Source organism: Lathyrus oleraceus, chromosome 4, assembly GCF_024323335.1.
Source record: "Lathyrus oleraceus cultivar Zhongwan6 chromosome 4, CAAS_Psat_ZW6_1.0, whole genome shotgun sequence".
NCBI classification, from domain to species: domain Eukaryota; kingdom Viridiplantae; phylum Streptophyta; class Magnoliopsida; order Fabales; family Fabaceae; genus Lathyrus; species Lathyrus oleraceus.
Window position 1 is genome coordinate 403670145 of NC_066582.1, and position 20263 is coordinate 403690407.

General features: G+C 38.1%; 1 protein-coding gene across 1 annotated transcript; it reads right to left on the reverse strand.

Annotated features, from left to right (window-relative positions):
- Positions 1-1384: 1384 nt before the first annotated feature.
- Positions 1385-2989, reverse strand: LOC127137727 (organic cation/carnitine transporter 3-like). Its single transcript, XM_051064156.1, has one exon. The coding sequence runs from the start codon at positions 2987-2989 to the stop codon at positions 1385-1387; it is 1605 nt and encodes a 534-aa protein (XP_050920113.1).
- Between the last annotated feature and the right edge of the window lie 17274 nt (positions 2990-20263).

The window sequence follows — 20263 nt, forward strand, 5'->3', positions numbered from 1 at the left end:
TGTGTGTTGTGTGTGTGTGTGTGTGTGTGTGTGTGTGTGTGTGTGTGTGTGTGGTGTGTGTGTGTGTGTGTGTGTGTGTGTGTGTGTGTGTGTGTGTGTGTGTGGTGTGTGTGTGTGTGTGTGTGTGTGTGTGTGTGTGTGTGTGTGTGTGTGTGTGTGGTGTGTGTGTGTGTGTGTGTGTGTGTGTGTGTGTGGTGTGTGTGTGTGTGTGTGTGTGTGTGGTGTGTGTGTGTGTGTGGTGTGTGTGTGTGTGTGTGTGTGTGTGTGTGTGTGTGTGTGTGTGTGTGTGTGTGTGTGTGTGTGTGTGTGTGTGTGTGTGGTGTGAGAGAGAGAGAGAGAGAGAGAGAGAGAGAGAGACAGAGAGACAGAGAGAGAGAGCAACGGGTCTCATGAGCAACTTGTGATTAGAGTCACATATGGTTCCATGTTTCGAATAATGTACAACCGGTGATTCAGTTCACATAGTCCTTGATTTCCCCATGTTTCTTCTTATTCGACTCACATGGATTGTGATTCGAATCACACACCTGAAATTTGAAATTTTGCAATTTTTAAAGTTATTTTGAGGTTTTATTTGTGTCATGACTTGAACCAATATCAAATATGGTTCTTGCTCCAAAAACTCGACTAATTGATTTTAAACATATTGCTCAAACTCAAATACAAACAATTTGAATTATGCATGCTAAAATATATGGATCTAAAACTCGATCCAGAAATGTGCAATTGAAGACCAGACTTAATGATATAGAACTAAAACTAAAACAATGCTTAAAGAACAAACAACGAAATCATATAGTAGAGACATGCAACTTCAATCTCTCTTACCCTGTATATTTATTTATCTGTCTTTTATCTTTCCCCTTATTCTTTGTTTCCATCATCTTCTCAAAATCAATCTTTTTAGAATCAATTGTTTTTCTAAAAAGTTTTTTAAATTCGAAAATCGAAAATCGAAAGAAAATGCATTAAAAACTAGAGAATTATGGACCACATAGAAAAAAGAAAAGAAAAAAGTTTTAAAGTTAAATACTTGATGATAAATGCATTAAGTATTAAAGAATTCAATTATGTTTCTAATTGTAGCATTGCTAAAGAAGTGTAAGACACTCTTGAAATAATCTTTGAAGGTTCTACCAAAATCAAAAGAAAATAAATGAATACACCAAACTAAGAATTAAATATACCAAATAAAAATGATGCAAATCTTCCGATATGGTTCTCAAATATTAAAAAAAACAACAATATTTTTAAAAATTGCACCACTTTACAATAAAAATATATATTAATTTTTAACTAAACACTACTGAATATAGAAAGGAATAAACAACTAAAAACATACAAATATGGATCACTTGGTTTGGATGAAAATGAATTGCCTCTTCTATTGCACAGAAACATTTCCTGTTATCTCGTGTTGATGCATGTCATCAGATAGAGCTATTTCTTTCTTCTCTTGTTCTTCCATAGTATCACAAAGAACAATCCCTTTAGTCTCTGGCAAATACAACAATGTAATATTCGATAACATTATCACAACTCCAAACACACCATAAGAGAATATATTGTTCTTCCTCCCAGCAGATACCAAAAACGGACAGAATATGCAACCAAACACAACAGCTTGTCTAACCAACGATGTTGCTGTGTTCCGAACACGCGTCGGAAACAGCTCTATTACGTATATCAGAAACAAATCATAAGCTGTACATGCACCAAAGAATGCAACCATTGCTAACACCACTTTACCTGCTGGTACTCTATGCTCAAGAACAACACACATAACACAACAAATCCCACTTAAGATTGAGAAGACAAGAATTGAAGGTTTTCTTCTATAGTTTTCCAAGAAATATATTGCTACGCATGAAGGTATTTCCATGGAAGCACTGAAAACCCCGGCTAAATAAATGTTGAATCCCAAATTTCCGACGGCTAATGGCATACCGTAATAAACCATTCCAAGTCCAATTCCAAGAATCATAACAGATATCATTCTTTTAAGAGCCCATCTTTTATGAAACAATTCACCTATGGATGAGTAAAGTTGAAATATTGAAACTTTTTCTTTTATGGGTGGTTTTGGAAAACTCGAAGCTAGATTACAGTTATTATTGTTATTACCATCAGCAGTTTCTTGTGATGATACCATTTTAAGCATTTTCGAAATTTCTTTCTCGTTGCCTTGCATGACAAGCCACCTAGGCGACTCGGTAACGAAGAAATAAGCAATGATAGAGTAGATTATACCAGGGATTGACGACCAACGGTAAAGAGATTTCCATGACGAGTTTCGGTTGATGTAAGCGAAACCAGGTAAAGACATGTACCCTATAGTAAACATAAAATACTCAACAATTCCAGCTCGGAATCGCCATTCGACGTTAACTTTCTCCGTTAGCAAAACAAGAGCACATGTACCGATCGACGAACGCCAGAAACCGATCAAGAATTTCATGGCGGAGTAAATCCAAACATTGGTGGAGAGGATTATGAGCATGGAAGTTATTGACATTGAGAGACAAGAAACGATTAGCATGTTTTTTCTACCGAGAGATGAATCAGCTAATGCTGCAAGAATGGAAGAGCCAAGAAGAGAACCAACGAAGAAAGAAGATTGAGGTAAACCAGTGAGAAAGGTGCTAGCACATTCAAGGTTCCATTGAGAAATGATTGTGTTTGAGGGGTGTGTGTCCCAAGACCAAGAAGATCTTGGGAGTTTGCATATATCAGAAGATGAAGAACATGTTGAATTTGTGGTTGTGTTAGTGCAGTGCCATTTTGGGTAATTATCAGTGTAAATGCTAATGAAAGATTGTTGTGCATCAAAGAACATTGATATTGCTACAAGAATAGCTTGTAAGAAATCCATCCACCCAAAATTAGATAAACTTTTTTCAATAATTTCATCCCATGATAAAACTGGTTTATTTTGTTTGTCAGCATTGGAATGAGAATCAGTTACATTAATTTGAACCGAAATTTCCATTGTTGTTGTGTTTGTGTGTTTGAGGATGAGGTTTGTGAGGAATGAGTAAGTAGTTTTATAGTGCGGATTTTTTTTTTGGATATGTAGTAAAATAATAACGTGTTATCCATGGGATGCATGGTGGATAACTACTAAATTTGCAAGTGGAACCAAGAATGTAGAAACCGGCACTAAATTATAGTTTTTGTTGGTCTTTTGAGTAGCCTTTGAATTTTTCATTCAATAACGTCGACACTATAATGCACCTGAGTGGGGAAAACGTCGCTTCCATCTTCTTCTACTAGACTAAGCTTTTGGTCAGGGTATTCTTATGGAAACAAATTCGACAGCTATACATAAAGATATCATCCATTTTAAAACAAATGCATGTCTTTTAAAAATGAATGAAACCTATAATATTCTTAGAGTTTGGTTTAATACCTATTTATTATCTATTCATAAAAGCTATATCATTTTTTAATAATAATTTATTTTAAAATAACTGAAAATTTTAAATATAGGTTAGTTAAAGGTATAGGCCAAGAGATTAAGTGGCTAAGGATAAACCTCTCTCAAATCCACTCCATTTAACCTAAAGAATAAAAATCAGTTCACATAGAAAGAATGTGTATTTTTTATCTCCTCTTTTCACTATATTCATCTTAAATTTTGAACTGACTTAAGCGTTGGAGTGTTAATCTTGTAAGTCCAATCCTGCATCGTCGTATCAGAGATTGAAGATGTCGATTCCAGAGTATCAGTTTGTCAATTGTATCCAATTATGGTTCCTGAATGGAATAGTGGCGCCATTTATGAGAATCAACTTTTGGTTCCTTGTGAATTTTCATTACCAGACCAATCTCAATCTGAAATCAGATCCCTACCAGGAGCAGGGACGGAAAATCCAATAACTTGTCCTCAAGGAACGATGGATCTAACATTAGAAATTGGAGAAAGAATGCATGAAAGAAAGGTATTCCTCAACTTTCTTGTAGTTTCGTGCAAAAGTGCTTTCAAAGGTATCCTGGGAAGATCCTTCTTAGTGAAGCTAGATGCAGTGGCGTCGCCAACCTACTTGAAAGTAACCTATCAGGACGAGGAATGAAGGTCGGTCATTATCAATGTCGACTTAGAAGAAGTAGGGAGAATTCTGGCATGTATCTGAGGGAACATCCTCTCGTTGATACCAGATGTGGAATATGAGCAGATGTATACTATTACCCTCTACCTAGATGCACGCGAAGAAGAAGTTAGGCCCACTCAAACGGAGAGTTTGAATCCGTCCAATTCAGCGATAAAGTTATGCGGTCAGCAAAGATAAGCTCCGTGCTTAATATAGATGTAAGGTCCATGTTGATTGAATGTCTTCAGGCGAACATGGAACTATTTTCTATAAACCCACACGAGAGGACCGATATGGACCCAAACGTGGCATGACATCGGTTGAATGTAGACACCGTGGCTCGATACGTCTCTCAACGACAGAAGAGACAATCCATGGAAAAGGCTGAAGCCACCACAAGCACGATGAAAGGTCTATTGGACGCCAGATTCATCTCTGAGGAAAAGTATACTGAACGACTCTTCTATGTTGTTCTAGCCAAGAAAGCCTCAGGGAATTGGAGAATGTGTGTTAATTATACTGATCTCAACAAAGCTTGCTCAAAATATTCTTATCCTCTCCCGAACATTGACAAACTTGTGGATAATTCGACTGATTACTAGTTTCTATCATTTTTGCATGCTTACTTTAAGTACAGTCAGATATTATGTTAGAGTATAATCGAATAAAGACAATATTCATGACCGAGCAAGCCAATTGCCATTACAATGACATGCCATTCAGGTTAGAGGACATTGACGGAGCCTATTAGAGGATGGTGAATAAGATATCCCAAGAGGAGGTAGGAGAGACGTTGGAAGTATACATGACTGACATGATTGTGAAATCTAGCAAGAAAGGACTTCACGCTCAACATCTCTATAGGGTGTTTAAGAGGACTAGACGTTATAATATGAGACTCAACCCGAAAAGTGCACTTTTAGGGTGAAATCCGACAAGTTCCTGGGTTTCTATTTAATTGAGTGGGGAATCGAAGAAAACCCTTACAAGTGTGAAGCAGTGATCCAAATAAATGTGTCGATGTCAAAGAATGAGGTTCAGTACCTTAAACATATTCATTTTGAAATCTTCCCTAACACGTTTTTCCCTTTTACAAACTATTGAGATAGCAGATCGATTTTTAGTGGATAACCAAATGTGAATGTGAATTTGAACCTCTGAACAAAACTCTAGCCATACCTCTGGTTTTCACCAGACCAATTCCAGTGGAAGTTTTATACCTATACCTAGACATTGTTGAATAGGCTGTAAGTGCCATCATGATTAGAGAATAAGACCACAGTCTGAGTCTGGTGTAATTCCAGTCGAAGGCCCACTAGGGAAAGAAACATGGTACCCAAAGATTGAAAAATAAGCCTTTGTGTTAGTCACGACATCATGAGATCTCTGAAGGTACTTCCTCACACATTCAATAATTTCATGAAAAAATTTACCCCTGAAGCATGTGTTATACCGACCAGAACTGGCCAGGCATTTGGCAAAATAGGCCATAGAATTATTTGAGTTCGAAGTTTCTTTCAAAGCAAGGAAGGCGTTAAAGGCCTAGATGTTCGCCAATTGTTTTGGCCCTAATGACCCTAGTACCTTCAAAGTCAAACCACGTATGGGTAGTATTTACATACGGTAGTCCATAGTCGAAGGAGTGGTGTCGACGTGATTTTAGAAAATGGATCAGGGTTGGTGGTAGAAGTCCCATTGAGGTTCAATTTCCAACCACCAACAACCAAAATGAACGTGAGGCTCACGTTAGTTGAAGAGATAGGGGTCGACAGTGTTAAGTTACTAACATACTCCAAATTGATAGTTTCTCAAATAAGAGGGGAGACACTAGTTAAAGACCCACTACTACAATAATATCTCAAACTAGCTACCAACAAGCTGGCTATATTCAAGGTATTCGATATTGCTTATGTTCTCTATGAGGAAAACACTCATGTTGATGTGATGTCTCGGGTTTACAGCACAAGAAGCATGGGGTTTGCTCACTCTTTCATCCAGGAAACCAAGAAAGAGCCAAGCATCAAAACTGGGGGAAAAGTAGTTATTGTCATGGACGTCGCTGCCCTATCATCGTGGATGACCCCGACTTGAAACTATATGTACAAGGGGATCCTCCTACCACAACCTTCTGAAGCAACCTTGGTGGAGAGAAGAGCAAGCGAATACACGATGGTCAGGGGGACCTTGTATAAAAGAGGCTTGTCAACAACTTTTTTGAATTGTCTAGGAAAAGCATAAGTCAACTACTCCCTTATGAAGGTACATTAGGGGATATGCAAACAATATCTAGGATCAAGAACATTACTCAAGAAAATTTTGAGAATTGGATACTTTTGGCCGACCATGGTTAAGGATTCTCGCGAGTATTTAAAGAGGTGTGACCAATGTTAGAGGTAAAAAGATGTTTTTAATGCCCCATTCACTGAGTTGGACATACTAACATCATCGTGACCATTCTTACAATGGGGAATGGATATCCTTGGCCCATCCGCATCGGCGTTAGGGAAGCTCAAGTACCTTATTGTAATTGTGTATTATTTCACTAAGTGGATTGAAACTGAGGCGTGGGCCAACATCACTACAACAAAAATCTTGAAGTTCTTCAAAAGTAATGTGCTATATAGGTTTGGGGTACCTCTAGCCATTGTGGCAAACAACGGGATGCAATTAATTGAAAAAAGGTTCTAAATCATTTTAGAAGAATTGAAGTTCAAGCAACACTTCACATCAGTGGAGCATCTGCAAATGAACGCTCAAGTCAAGGCGGTCAATTGGGTGATTGTAAAGGGTTTGAAGTGAAGGTTGGGTCAAAGAACTGCCACATGTCCTATGGGCCTACGATACCACTCCCCAGTCAACAATTGGAGAAACCCCGTTTCGGATAACGTATGGGGTATAAGTGTTCATCCCGCTGGAAAGCCGCCCAAAAGACCTGGTAAGCTGATTTTACCAACAGGTTGGATTTACCGACTGCCGAGAGCTGGAGAGCCTGGGTGTAGTTATCTAAAGACAAGGAATCCTTTATCTCTGCGATTGTCCGAGGAAAACATCCAACCATCACATGAGGAAGTGGGAGAAAAGTGTCCCCCAAGTGGATGCTCGGAATAGGGACATGCTTTTTCGACCCCTTGGTCTTTTCAAGACATCCCTAGATGACCTATTTGTCTGGGTCCCTTTTGGCGTCCCGTTCGTGGTTCTTCTTATACTGACCCTCCGAAGACGTGGGAACCATTAAATTAATCCCAACATTCGACGCCATCACACCATTGGCAGTGTAGGAGAAGATAACTAACTAGTAAGATAATGTGCAATATCACAGTAAAAGAAGAAGAAGGCAATCAAATAGTAAGAAAGTGTGAAATATTGTAGATCATAAATAAATAAAAAGAAAATAAGGTTACAAAAATTTTCCTCCTCTGATCAGCCTATTTCTCTTCGGGGATATCTCTACAATGTATCTCCAAGTCTGAGAAGGAAAGTTATGTTTCTTTCTTATCTTTCTCTGCATCAGTGAGAGCATCATAGATGACAGAGTAATCTTTATCTTTGGTGAAGAAGTGGGCCGGATAATAAAATCACATCCTCTATTTATTATAGACATCCGGAGAAGTAGAGGAAAAAGGAGCAATGCAAAACTCGTTATGGCCCAAATGCGAAAGGGGATTAACCAAGAATTAGTGCTCTTTGAAATGTTTCCAGCTTTCCATATAGACACATAAGATCTAATTTTTTTCCCGTGTAAGTGATATGAGTCCACAGTCGTGTCCCCTTTTTGAAATTGGATTAACTTCAAAAAGGTGGAAGAAGAGGTTAGGGAAATTTGAATCCATGTTTTCTTGAAACTCATACCAATATTGGAAAACCCTTATGAAGCCTCAAGAATAAGGATCAACTGCGATGGGGGAACACGAAGGTAGTCCAACACTTCCTTCTCAAAGGTAGTAAAAGGAATTCGAACACCCAACCTCTCAAAGATATAATTGTAGAAGGGAATAGAACAACCTTCGAACTCATGACACACCCTCTTTCCTGTAGGGGTCATTAAGGTTTCCCAATCTGAAGAGATATCCGCCACTATAGGGGTGTTCATGGTTCATGAACTACACTGAACCAAACCACATTTATAGTTCAGTTCAGTTTATAATAACCATTTCAATAAAAATGCAATTAACTGCTAAAATGGTTTCAATTTAGTTTAAAAATAGTTTATGTTAGACGATAATACTGATCTAGAACGGGGGTTGAATATATCAATTTTTGAAATTTAGCGCTTTTTAAAAATGTTTTCAACGGTTGCGGAAGTACCCTAGATTATAATCGTCTAAATGATCCGTTAATGGAAAGATCGGATATGTGTGAAACCGAATGGAATAACTACGATATATATAATCAACCATTATCTAGATCAATTGATTAATTACCACAACCTTGACATCGTTACCTCTAATAATGCGTTAACACAATATGAGAGCAAGTAAAATATCAATAGATTTGTGTGAGATTAGTTTTATCAAACACTTGGTATGCACTTCACACCAAGTATCAATTTCACTCAAATTGAAAATGCATAATTTTACTCAGTTGCAATCAAGGTGATTGAATCAATTTATCGAACAGTTACTATGCACAACAATTAAGTGATATTGATTTTACTATTAATTTCACACAAAACTTAATTTCTGCAGAATTTAAAGAGATCAGGGAAAGAGAGAACAAGACCGGATTTGTTGAGGCAGTTCCCCTATCGTCCTCGCTTAGGGTACGTCTGCCCTTAATTCTTAATCTAGAATTGAGATGTTTTTATTAACAAGTTGAAAAGTTTGTACAAGAGAACAAATTGTCACCACCAACAAACCCCTAGTGTTGTTTCATATCCTATTCGCTTCTCTCCCCTTGATTCGAGTTGAACCAAGTCCTTCAAGCGCTTCGAACAAACCTCCGGTTACAACTACCTTATTGCAATAACACCATGTTCTCCAAAAAATCATCTCGGCTGATTTCGATCGCAATTCGCTTGAGCCCTAAGCTTTCTTCACAATCCTCTGGTTAGCGTTACTTGTTTGACCGAACCGACCGTTCTTCAAACTTTTCACTCGGCTGAATCTGTGAAGCAAAGGTTAGTGCAAAACCCCCAATTCTTGGAGGACAAAACCCCAATGGTTTTATTCAAGAAAAACCCACACAAAGCCTCAACCCAAACTAAGATTACACAATCCTATTTGGACGTTATCACCACAACAATGCACAATGATCAACAAAAATTGTTGTGTATTTGTTGAGAAATGCAATAGAGAATGAAGATGAAGAGAACTTTGGTGTATATCTTTCACTTTTCTTGTTAATGGTTGAAGAAGAGACTCTAGAATATTTATATGATGCATGGACCAAATAACAGACATAAAAGAAATATTTTGCAAAATTACACAGCAGAAAATTGAGTCCAAGCAGCAACCACTTGACCTGTTCATACAGGTCACTCAACCTGTATGGACCTGAGGCAAAATTATTCAAGTGAAACAGGCGATGAGTCGACTTAAATAGGGGATGAGTCGACTCAAACAGAGTTTTTCCAGGGTTGAGTCGACCTATGACTCGACCTATTCAGACCCGTGGATACATGGTTCAAATGGAAATAGGCAGTGAGTCGACGCAACATATGGATGAGTCGACTCATTCAGTTTTCCCATGATTGGATCGACTTGTGACTCGACCTGTTCAGACCCGAGAGTTACGCTCCGAGTCATGAGTCGATTCACAGTACTTAAACTCTCAAAAATGAGTTTCGAGATGTATTTTGATCAATTTAAACCAATCTCTTATGAACCTAGGATATTAACGATGATCAAGTGCATGATTCACATTTATGATATGCTCCTATGTGCCTGGACACGCTGAACTTATGTTTTGAACATGTTAGAGGATGAATACATTCTATGATATGATGACACCGTCCAAATTACACGTTATGGGCGACTAGAATGGTTTGACATCATTGAAATAAGAGCTAGGCATATTTTCCCTCACCTACTCCGCCTTTTTTATGATGGCAAACCGTGGCACAATCGCGTACTTTGATAGACATCCTCCCCCTGATTTTATGCATGCCTTCAAAAATTCTGCTATTATAAATCTGCTAAATCAGCTATTGTGTTTCCATAGCTTCTCCTCCTTTGACAACATCAAAAAGATACAATGAAACGGTCAACATGAAGCCAAGATATTCATAAGCACTTAGTCAACGACTTTGCAACATATAGACATTAACAACCATGCACATAACATGAAGTCAATAGAAGAAGTATAAGCATAAATATTACATGGAGTAAAAGAAAATAAGTAGATAACATTGCCACATTTGTTTAGCATAAACCTTAAGACAAATAACTAAATACAGTAACATGCATGTTAAATATGATACCTAAGCAAGTTCAAGTATAATTCAAACATAGAAATTGATCAAACTTAGATCAAACCATAAAATTAACATCAAGAATTACATAGATCAAGTATATACATACATAATTGATCAATATAGGTCAAATGGATAGGAACAATATTACCTCCAATGGTGATAGACGACGAGTGCCCTCACATAACCGCACTTATAAATCAAGGAATAGACATGCATAATATATATATATATATATATATATATATATATATATATATATATATATATATATATATATATATATATATATATATATATATATATATATATATATATATATGTGTGTGTGTGTGTGTGTGTGTGTGTGTGTGTGTGTGTGTGTGTGTGTGTGTGTGTGTGTGTGTGTGTTTGTGTGTGTGTGTGTGTGTGTGTGTGTGATCCAAGATATCGAGAACATCAAGTTCCCTACGGATGTGGAAGAAAGGCTCTGTCGCAAGTGGTTTTGTGAAAATATCGGCAAGTTGATTTTTGCTATCAACATGCTCGAAGATAATATCACCTTTCTCAACATGATCCCTAAGGAAGTGATGCTGAATTTCAATATGCTTAGTGCGCGAATGTAGTATATGATTTTTGGTTAAATTGATGGCGCTTGTGTTATCACAAAAAATGGGAATACGTTTAAGTTGAACATTGAAGTTAAGTAATTGTTGTTTGAGCCACAAAATTTGAGCGCAACAATTACCCGCAACAACGTATTCCGCCTCGGCTGTTAACAAAGCAACTGAAACTTGCTTTTTGCTGTGCCAACTCACTAAGGAATTTGAATAAAAATGCCAAGTGCCACTAGTGCTTTTCCTATCCGATTTGTTACCGGTAAATTCGAAATCGAAGTAGCCAACCAAAGAGCAATCATTTCCCTTAGAAAACCAAAACCCATACTTTGAAGTACCGCAGAGGTATCTAAGCATGCACTTGCCGACCTTTAAATGTGATCCTTTGGGACATGATTGCTACCTATCTCACATACATACATTAAACATAATGTCTGGTCGAGATGCGGTAAGATAAGGGAGAGATTCGATCATACCTCAATACCTTTTTATATCTATGGCCTTACCATTTTCATCCTGATCCATATTAACAGCAGTAGGCATTGGAGTGTCGATTACTTTAGAGTTTTCCATATCGAAGCGCTTGAGTAGCTCATTGTAACACCTCAAAATTTTCCCTCCTCTCTTGGGACTAGCTTAGCATATTGCATTTCATTTTTTAGGACATTAGGCATTACATCTTTGCATATCATGTGGAAACAATAAGCAAGTCATCCTCCTAAGTCTTGCTCAGAAGATAAAGAGGTTAAAAGATTCAAGCCTGAGGGTTTCATTGAACTGATCACTAATCATCTGAGGGTTTGTGCTGCAGTTAGGGTTTCTTGGTCCTTCAAGGAGATTGGGAAATTATCTTGGTTGAAGTGGTACATCACCATCATCATGGTCTTCTCATCACCAAGAGGTTCATTGTGCTTGATCAGTTCCTTGGGATTAGGGTTTTGACCTCTGGTCAACCCTAATCATCTGCATTATGCCAATCAGGGTTTGTCAAGGAGATGAGGTTTTTCATGGAGATGGGGATCATCATATGGTTTTATTGAGCTTGTGGAGGCTAGGGTTTCATTTTGGAGCCATTTCATCAGGAGATTGAGGCTTAGATTCATTTGTGCATGGCCAAAGTCATCTATCAACTGAAAAAGTCAACCAAAAGTCAACTGTTGGATTTGGAGGTGGGAAGTGGTTAGAAATACTTCATTCATGTCCATACAAGTCTCATTTGACATTTCAAACATCAACATTGAAGAAAATAAAGTCAGGACAAAACTTTCCAAAAATAGAAAGTGACTTGTAATTCAAAATTGCCAAAAATGGAAAGGTTTTCTCCTCAATATTACATCATCAAAAATGCTTCAAATGAAATTTTGTCCAACATGAAAGTTGAAGATCTTGCTCTCCCATTTCTAAAAAGTCCAAGAACATGAATTTCTCATGTGTGGTTGAGAAGATATGGATCAATCATGGTCAAGATAATTTGAACTTCACAAGTGCATAACTGTTGAACCATAAGGCCAATTGAAGTGGTTCTTTTTGGAACATTTCTCTCTTGATCTCTACTATCCAATTCATGCATCACATACCATGCACTTCCATTACAAAAATTTTGCATTTTCCATTTGAATTTTGGAGGGAATTTCCAAATTCAAAAACTATGCATTGTTTTCACTTCCAATCATGTGCATTTGGCTCAAAACAGGTTTTGCAAGTGAATTAAGAAGAAAATCGTGTACTGTAGCATTCATTTCATGCATAAGGGTGCATTGGATAATTTGCACTTACACCTTGCATTTCACTAATTCCAATTGCATTTGCCTAATTATGATTAGGAGCATCATTAGCAGCTCATATATAAACATAATCATAACAGAAAACAGGATTAACATTTCATTTGGCTCAGATCTAGATCTAGTTCACCAATCTCTTCAAACTTCTTCTCTCACTTTTCTGCAAATTTCTTCAAATCCATTGCCTTGTTCTTGGTTGAATCATCATTCACGAGCACAGTTGAACCAGATTGAAGCAAGGTTTCAAGGATTTCGAGCTGAATTGAGGACTGTTGAAGCAAGCATACATTCATGGCAGTTGAGGATTTGAGCAAGATCCAGTGCAATTGAGCTATCAATTCTTCATCCATTCATATACCTAAGCCTCGAGGAGCATCTGTTTCTACCTTACAAAGCCTAAATCCATCAAATCCGCTTCTGCACTTCAATTAAGGTCAGAAATCAAATCTCACAATTCTTGAAATAGATGTATGCTTATGGTAGATCTTTCATCACTGAGTGCACTGCAATTTAGATCATTAATTTTCGTGGAGAAATGAGATAGTTATGATGATTTTAAGTTTAGCATGTGAAACTTCTCTTGCTCGATCCATTCATGATATTTAGAATTAGGTTAAATTAAGCCTGGCATGTTGATGTGTGTTGAGAGACGAGTCTAATGGTATGGTTTTCATGAATTTCTGAGCACATGTGTTCTTGAGCTCAAGAACACGTTGAAGGTGGATGAACACCTAGGGTTTTCTGTCCAGAACGTGGTTTGATCCGTTTCACCACTGTTCTGCATGTGTTTTATGTTAATCCTCATGCATTGGTCCACGCTGGCTTGAAGTGGCGTATTGATTGGCCAGGATTGATTCTCACCGCCACCTAGGCTTAAGTGAAACGGTGCGTTTCACTTAAGCGCGCCTCAATTTGAAACTTGGCTCGGTTCGAATCCCAGCTGAGGCGCTTTTCCATTTGCTTTTGCATTTTTGTTCATGTTATGCTATCCATTCACACCATGCCTTCATCCATGTTTTTTTTTATTTTCCATTCACTTAGAAAATTCATATCTCAATGAATAATGATCCAATTGGCCTGGGATTTTTTGCACTTTGTTCCTCATCATGTCTAGTATTTTATGGCTATTTTTCCAGAAATTGTGCATGGTTGGAAAATATTTTGGCCTAGGGATTGTTCACATGTGTGCTATCTTGTACCTTGCTTGCCAAAAGCTTTGTGAAATGATGAGATTTTATCCAATGCTCTTGAAACTTTTCATGCTTAAACTAGACACTTTGATTGAAATTTTGGTGTTGAGTTTGTATTTTTAGCATTTCTGGTTGATGAGTTATGATCTGATTAATGTAGGTGTGACAATGTGTGTCACACCTTTGCTTGCTTGACTTGTGGATTTTCTTTGCCATGCCAATTCAATGCCAAATAATGTGAATTTTTGCATGATTCTTCCTCTGGGTGTTAGGATTGATCATGAATTTTCTTAGAATTTTTGGATTGATTTCTGATTTGTTTGGGATTTTCCTTTCTGGTTGACCATTTGTGGACTTTTGGATAGTCATGAACTTCAATGATTTTTGAAATGCTTGATGTTTATCATATGAATTTGAAATTTTTCACATTGATTCTAGACACTTTGAAGTTTATTGTGGCTTTGTTTTGAGACATTTATCATTTGTCAATTATGTTTTAGGCTTGTGTTAAGTTGATGTATGAAATTGTGCTTCAATTGAGCTTGTTTGTGCTTGCCTTGCCTTATGGAATTTATTTTCCATGCTTCTACTTGTCCAAATGCCTTGATTTTTGGTGTGATGATCATGTGATGTGTTCTGTTTAGCCATGATTTTTCTTGAGATTTATTGAATCATTTTTTAAGTTGGTGTGGATTGGTTCATTCTGTTTGCTTCAATGAGTTTCCAACTTGCATGCCTTGCCTTATATGATTTGTGAAATGAAATTGGTTGATGCTATTGGTATGAGACCACTTGGATATTGTTCTTAATTGATTAAGATTGATTCTTGTCAAATTTCATGTTCTGTTTTGGATTATTTCTCCCACTTTGACCCTAGGCCTTGTCCTAGTGGTTTGTGCTTATGTTTGAGTTGTGTTTTCAGGACAAGAAGCATATGGCCATGAGGGAATTGATTCACATTGCTTGAGTTGACTATTTGGTTTATCTTGATTAACATTGAGTTGTATTGTAGGTGATTTAGCTCATTTGAGTTGAGCTGGTGCCTTGCACATTGTAGCTTGCACTTGTTGTCTGTTTGACTATGTCTGTTGACTTTTGGATTGTCTGTTTGACTTTGTGAGTTGTGTACTGACTGAGTTAGATTGTTTTCAGGTACTTTAGTTGCTTAAGTTCTTTTGAACTTGCTTTTGCTTGGTTGCTTAACCAATTGAGGTATAGTTCACTGACTTCATGTAGTCTGGAAGACTTGTCCTGTTACTTGGGCAGGCACCTGTCTGAAGCCCTCCTTAAGAGGCAACACTTGTGTTTGTTTATCTTTGTGCCAAGCAGGAAAAGTCCTTTGATAAGGCAATTGGCAGATAAAAGAGATGTGCAATCCATCTCCTGTTATTCAGTTGAGTCATCCCTTTGCTCACACACATTGTGTTGATGCATTGTGGATATTAACCCAAGATCTATGTTGAGTCAGTCATGTGGATAGAAAAGTTCCTGCTTTCTGAACTCCCACGCCTTCTATTTGAGTCAAGCTCTCCCAAACCAGGGATAAGAGCTGTGAGGCACACCCCTCACTTCCCATTTCATCTGCTTCACCCTAACTCTCAATGTTAGGGTTAAGAGCTAACTATACCCGATTACAGTTGGCTTGTGTTTCACAGCCTAACCCTTGTGTGAGCCCACTTTGTTTGTATATAGTGTGTGCTAATTGTGTGTATGTTTGCTTTGTTTGTCCTGATTAGGATAGCTTGCTGCCTGTGCAAGTTAGATAGAAAACTCAACCTAGGACCATTGTGGAATACATGATAACTATTAGGCTTGAGTCAGTCTCCCTTCTAGTTTGTCATTTCCCAGTCTCTGGTTAGGAGAAAGTTTCTCCCATGTTAAGGGGAACTACGTTGCCCTGATCCTCATACCAGATGAGGTACGTAGGCAGGAGATCGTACGAGATCTCTCCGGGCACCCTTTTTCTTTTTGTGTGTGTTTGCTTGACAGTTATTAGGCTCGAGTTCCAGACTCCCTATTAACTTGTTTGGTTGTTATCCTTCTTGTGTGTTAGGATATGGATGTAAGACCAGCGATTGACTGTCCATATCCTATTGGTGTTTGTTTGTACGGAGTCCGACGTAAGTCCAGCGATTGGCAGTTGGTTTCCTGTGTGTGTTTGTTGGTTCGGAGTCTGATGTAAGTCCAGCGATTGGCATTCGGTTTCCATGTTTGCCGTTTTGTGTGGAGTCTGACGTAAGCCCAACAATTGGCAGTCGGTTTCCTGTGTGTGTTTTGTTTGGCGTGCGTGAGCCGAACTACGGTAGCTCTGATTCTCATTCCAGATGAGATACGTAGGCATAGGATGCGATTTCCTAGCGAGCCCTTTCCCCTCTTCTCCCACCTATGTTTGTTTCAGTGTGTGTGTGATGTTTGTGAGCAATTTCTTTAGCAACCTTTCTTCTATCTTTTTGAGCGTGGATCCCGTCGAGTACGACGGACGTGAGGGGTGATAATACCTTCCCCTTGCGTAACCGACTCCCGATCCCATCTCTCTTTGGTCGCGAGACCATGTCTTTTCCAGGTTTACTTCGAGCATTTCCTTTCCCTCTTTGGGATAAATAGCGCACGGTGGCGGCTCTGTTTGTTTTATTTTTAGCCCGCCGGTTGTTTTTCGCGGATGCGACACTCATTACAATACTTTGTTTGGCTCACAAAAGTTCCTTCTTCAAGTTGCTTGATCTGAAGTCCGAGGAAGTAATTTAGCTCCCCCATCATGCTCATTTCAAATTCTCCCTACAACAACTTAGAGAATTCCTTGACCAAATTTATGTTAGTAGATCCAAAAATAATGTCATCTCCATAGACTTGAACTAAAATAAAGTGTTTTCCTTGACGCTTAATAAAAAGGGTTGTATCCACCTTCCCTCTTGAGAATCCTTGTTCTAGTAGAAATTTGCTAAGCCGCTCATACCATGCCCTAGGGGCTTGTTTGAGGCCGTACAAAGCACGTTTGAGCTTATAAACATAGTTAGGATTCTCATAGTTTTCAAAATTGGGAGGTTGAGATACATAGACCTCTTCACTAATGGGATCGTTTAGGAAAGCGCTCTTAACATCCATTTGAAATAATTTGAAATTTTGAGAACAAGCATAGGCAAGCAAAAGGCGTATAGCCTCGAGTCGGGAAACCGGAACATAAGTTTCCTCATAGTCGATGCCTTCCTCTTGGTTATACCCTTGAGCAACAAGACGAGCCTTGTTGTGAGTTATAACTCTGTTTTCGTCCAACTTGTTCCTAAACACCCATTTAGTGTCGATTACTCGATGGTCTCACGGAGGGGGAACAAGATTCCACACCTCATTTCTTTTGAACTGATTAAGTTCCTCCTGCTTTGCTAAAAACCAATGTTCATCGAGTAATGCATCTTTGGAGTTTATAGGCTCAATTTGAGAGACGAAAGCGAAATGATAACAAAAGTTACTTATCTTTGACCGTGTGGTAACTTCCTTTGAGATATCTCCTAGAATATTATCAATGGGATGATCCTTAGAAGATTTCCATTCCAAAGGAAGACCATTTTTTTTAATCGAATGATCCTCCTCTTTCTTTTCAGATATGTGATCTGACTCCTCCTCACCTTTTTACGGATGGGGTTCAACACTCTTTTCTTCTTGATCTTTTATTATGTCTTCCGAAGGAACACCTGAACCATCAACAATAATACATTCTCCGAAAATTTTCGGATAAGATTCATCAAAGGACACATGCACAGATTCTTCAACAATAAGTAACATTTTGTTGTATACTCTATATGCTTTACTAGATTGAGAGTATCCGAGAAAGATACCTTCATCGGCTTTTGAGTCAAATTTACCAAGGTTTTCTTTACCATTTTTTAATACAAAGCATTTACATCCGAAGACATAAGGGTTTTTGTTTAGAATAGGACGAATGAGTATCCTATTCAATACATAACAAGTCGTATTTATGGCATCGGCCCAAAAATATTTAGGAAGGTCGTTTTCTTTGATCATAGTCCTTCCAAGCTCTTCTAAAATTCATTTTTACGTTCCACTACTCCATTTTGTTATGGAGTTCTTGGAGCATAAAAATTATGATCAATGTCGTTTTTTTCACAAAATTCCTCAAAGAGGTGGTTTTCAAATTCACCTCCGTGATCACTTCGAATAGTAAATATGCTAGTGTTCAATTTGTTTTGATACATCTTGGCAAACTTTTCAAAAGCAGAAAAAGTGTCACTTTTACCTGCTAAGAAGATGGTCCAACAAAATCTAGAGTAGTCATCTACTATAACAAAACTATAGTAGTTTTCACCTAGACTTTTAATTCTAGATGGCCCAAAAAGGTCCATATGGAGAAGTTCAAGGGGTCTCGTTGTGGAAACAATATTTTTAGATTTAAAAGAGATCCTTGTTTGCTTTCCCATTTGGCACACATCACATAAGTGATCTTTTGAAATTTTGATTTTGGGAAGACCAACTACTAGATCTTTTGCGATAACTTTATTTAGCAAGTCAAAGTTGACATGCACTAATCGTGTAACACCCTTCTACCCAAACGACATATTTAAATATATTATCAGAGTACAACATGTAGAAGAGTTTACATTTCTTACAACATAACACTTATTGCATTACAACATAAAACATATTATTTAATATTTAAAACTTCGCAGCGGACAACAACACGAATATTATAATTCATCATATAACAATTCATAATAATATCTCAACATTTTCTCAACAAAACATCTCAACATTTAGTCATCATAAACAACGTAAATAATAACCAACTATCTATCGAATCCCATAACCCCGGTGTCACATGACCAGAGCATTTGACTCGACTCTGTAGAATAACTCTACACTTATTCTTCAAACCTCAACAATAGCTACTCCTCTTTATCTGCACATTGTTCATCATAGATGAACATAAACACATGCAGAAGGGGTGAGAATTACATTATTAAATAATAATATAACGACAGGAATACAAACATAAATATATTTCACACATGCCAACACAGCTCATCATAATCATCATAATCAACATACTCATGAACATCAACAAAACAACATATCAAATGCAATGCACACACCCATGCATGACTCAACACGACTCGGTATACCCATTTTGTGACCAACTACAGGATCACCACTCCCAGATTCATCACCATAGAATCCGAGTTCCCCGCAAGGAACCAAGCCTCTCAACAAGCCCGGAGTCAACAACATCATTGGAACTCAGTCCGTTCATCACTAGGCATCGGCCTTTCATGAATGCATGCACACCAAACATGCATCATAATCAACATAGCAACAACAACATCATATAGTCATGTTATCATCATCATTAATAGCATGACATTCAACTCAACAAAACAACAACAACATTACAACGATATCACATCGTCACATAACACATTCATAAGTAAACACGTAAATTCAACATATTATCATCATAAACACCTCATACACAATCATATAATCACTGTTAATTGTCTATAATACAATTACAGCGACTTACTAAGAGTTTCGCAACTCAACGTACTCAAAACTCACCAACATTAGTTTCTGCATTTTCCCAGTTCGCGCCGCCAACATAGGGACGCGCCGCGAACTCCTCCATTTTTCCAGGACGCGCCGCGAACGAAGGATCGCGTCGCGAACAATTAAATTCGCTTCAGTACGCGCCGCGAAGCAGGGTTCGCGCCGCGAACGATGCGTTACAGAACTCCTCTGAATCCTGCCCAGTTCGCGCCGCGAACTGGGCTTCGCGCCGCGAATCGCGTGCGAACAGAAGCCCTCTGTTGAGGAAACCAGCGCAGCTTTGCTTCTCTACTCGCCACAACTCATACTCCACAACTAACAACTCAATATCGACATTTAACAGTCATATATACACAACATACTTCGATTACAGTGCATATAACTCAACAAAACTCACAGATCGGAGAATTTCCCATCAAAACCCCAACTTTCCCAATCTCCCTAAAATCCCCAAAATCCCTCAATAATCCAACAGATATCATGAAATTGCTCGCATATTATCGTTTAATAAGGTTCAGACCCCTTACCTCTTTGGATTGAAGGAAGCTCTGAGCAATCTTTGGCCTTTTCCTCTTCCTTCTCTTTCTCTTCAGCGTTTCTTCCCCCTTTCTTTGACTCTGAGGCAAAACACGTGAAAACAACC

What these genes read in the sequence shown, in the direction of transcription:
- LOC127137727 (XM_051064156.1), bottom strand. Translation starts at nt 2,989, where the DNA reads ATGGAAATTTCGGTTCAAATTAATGTAACTGATTCTCATTCCAATGCT.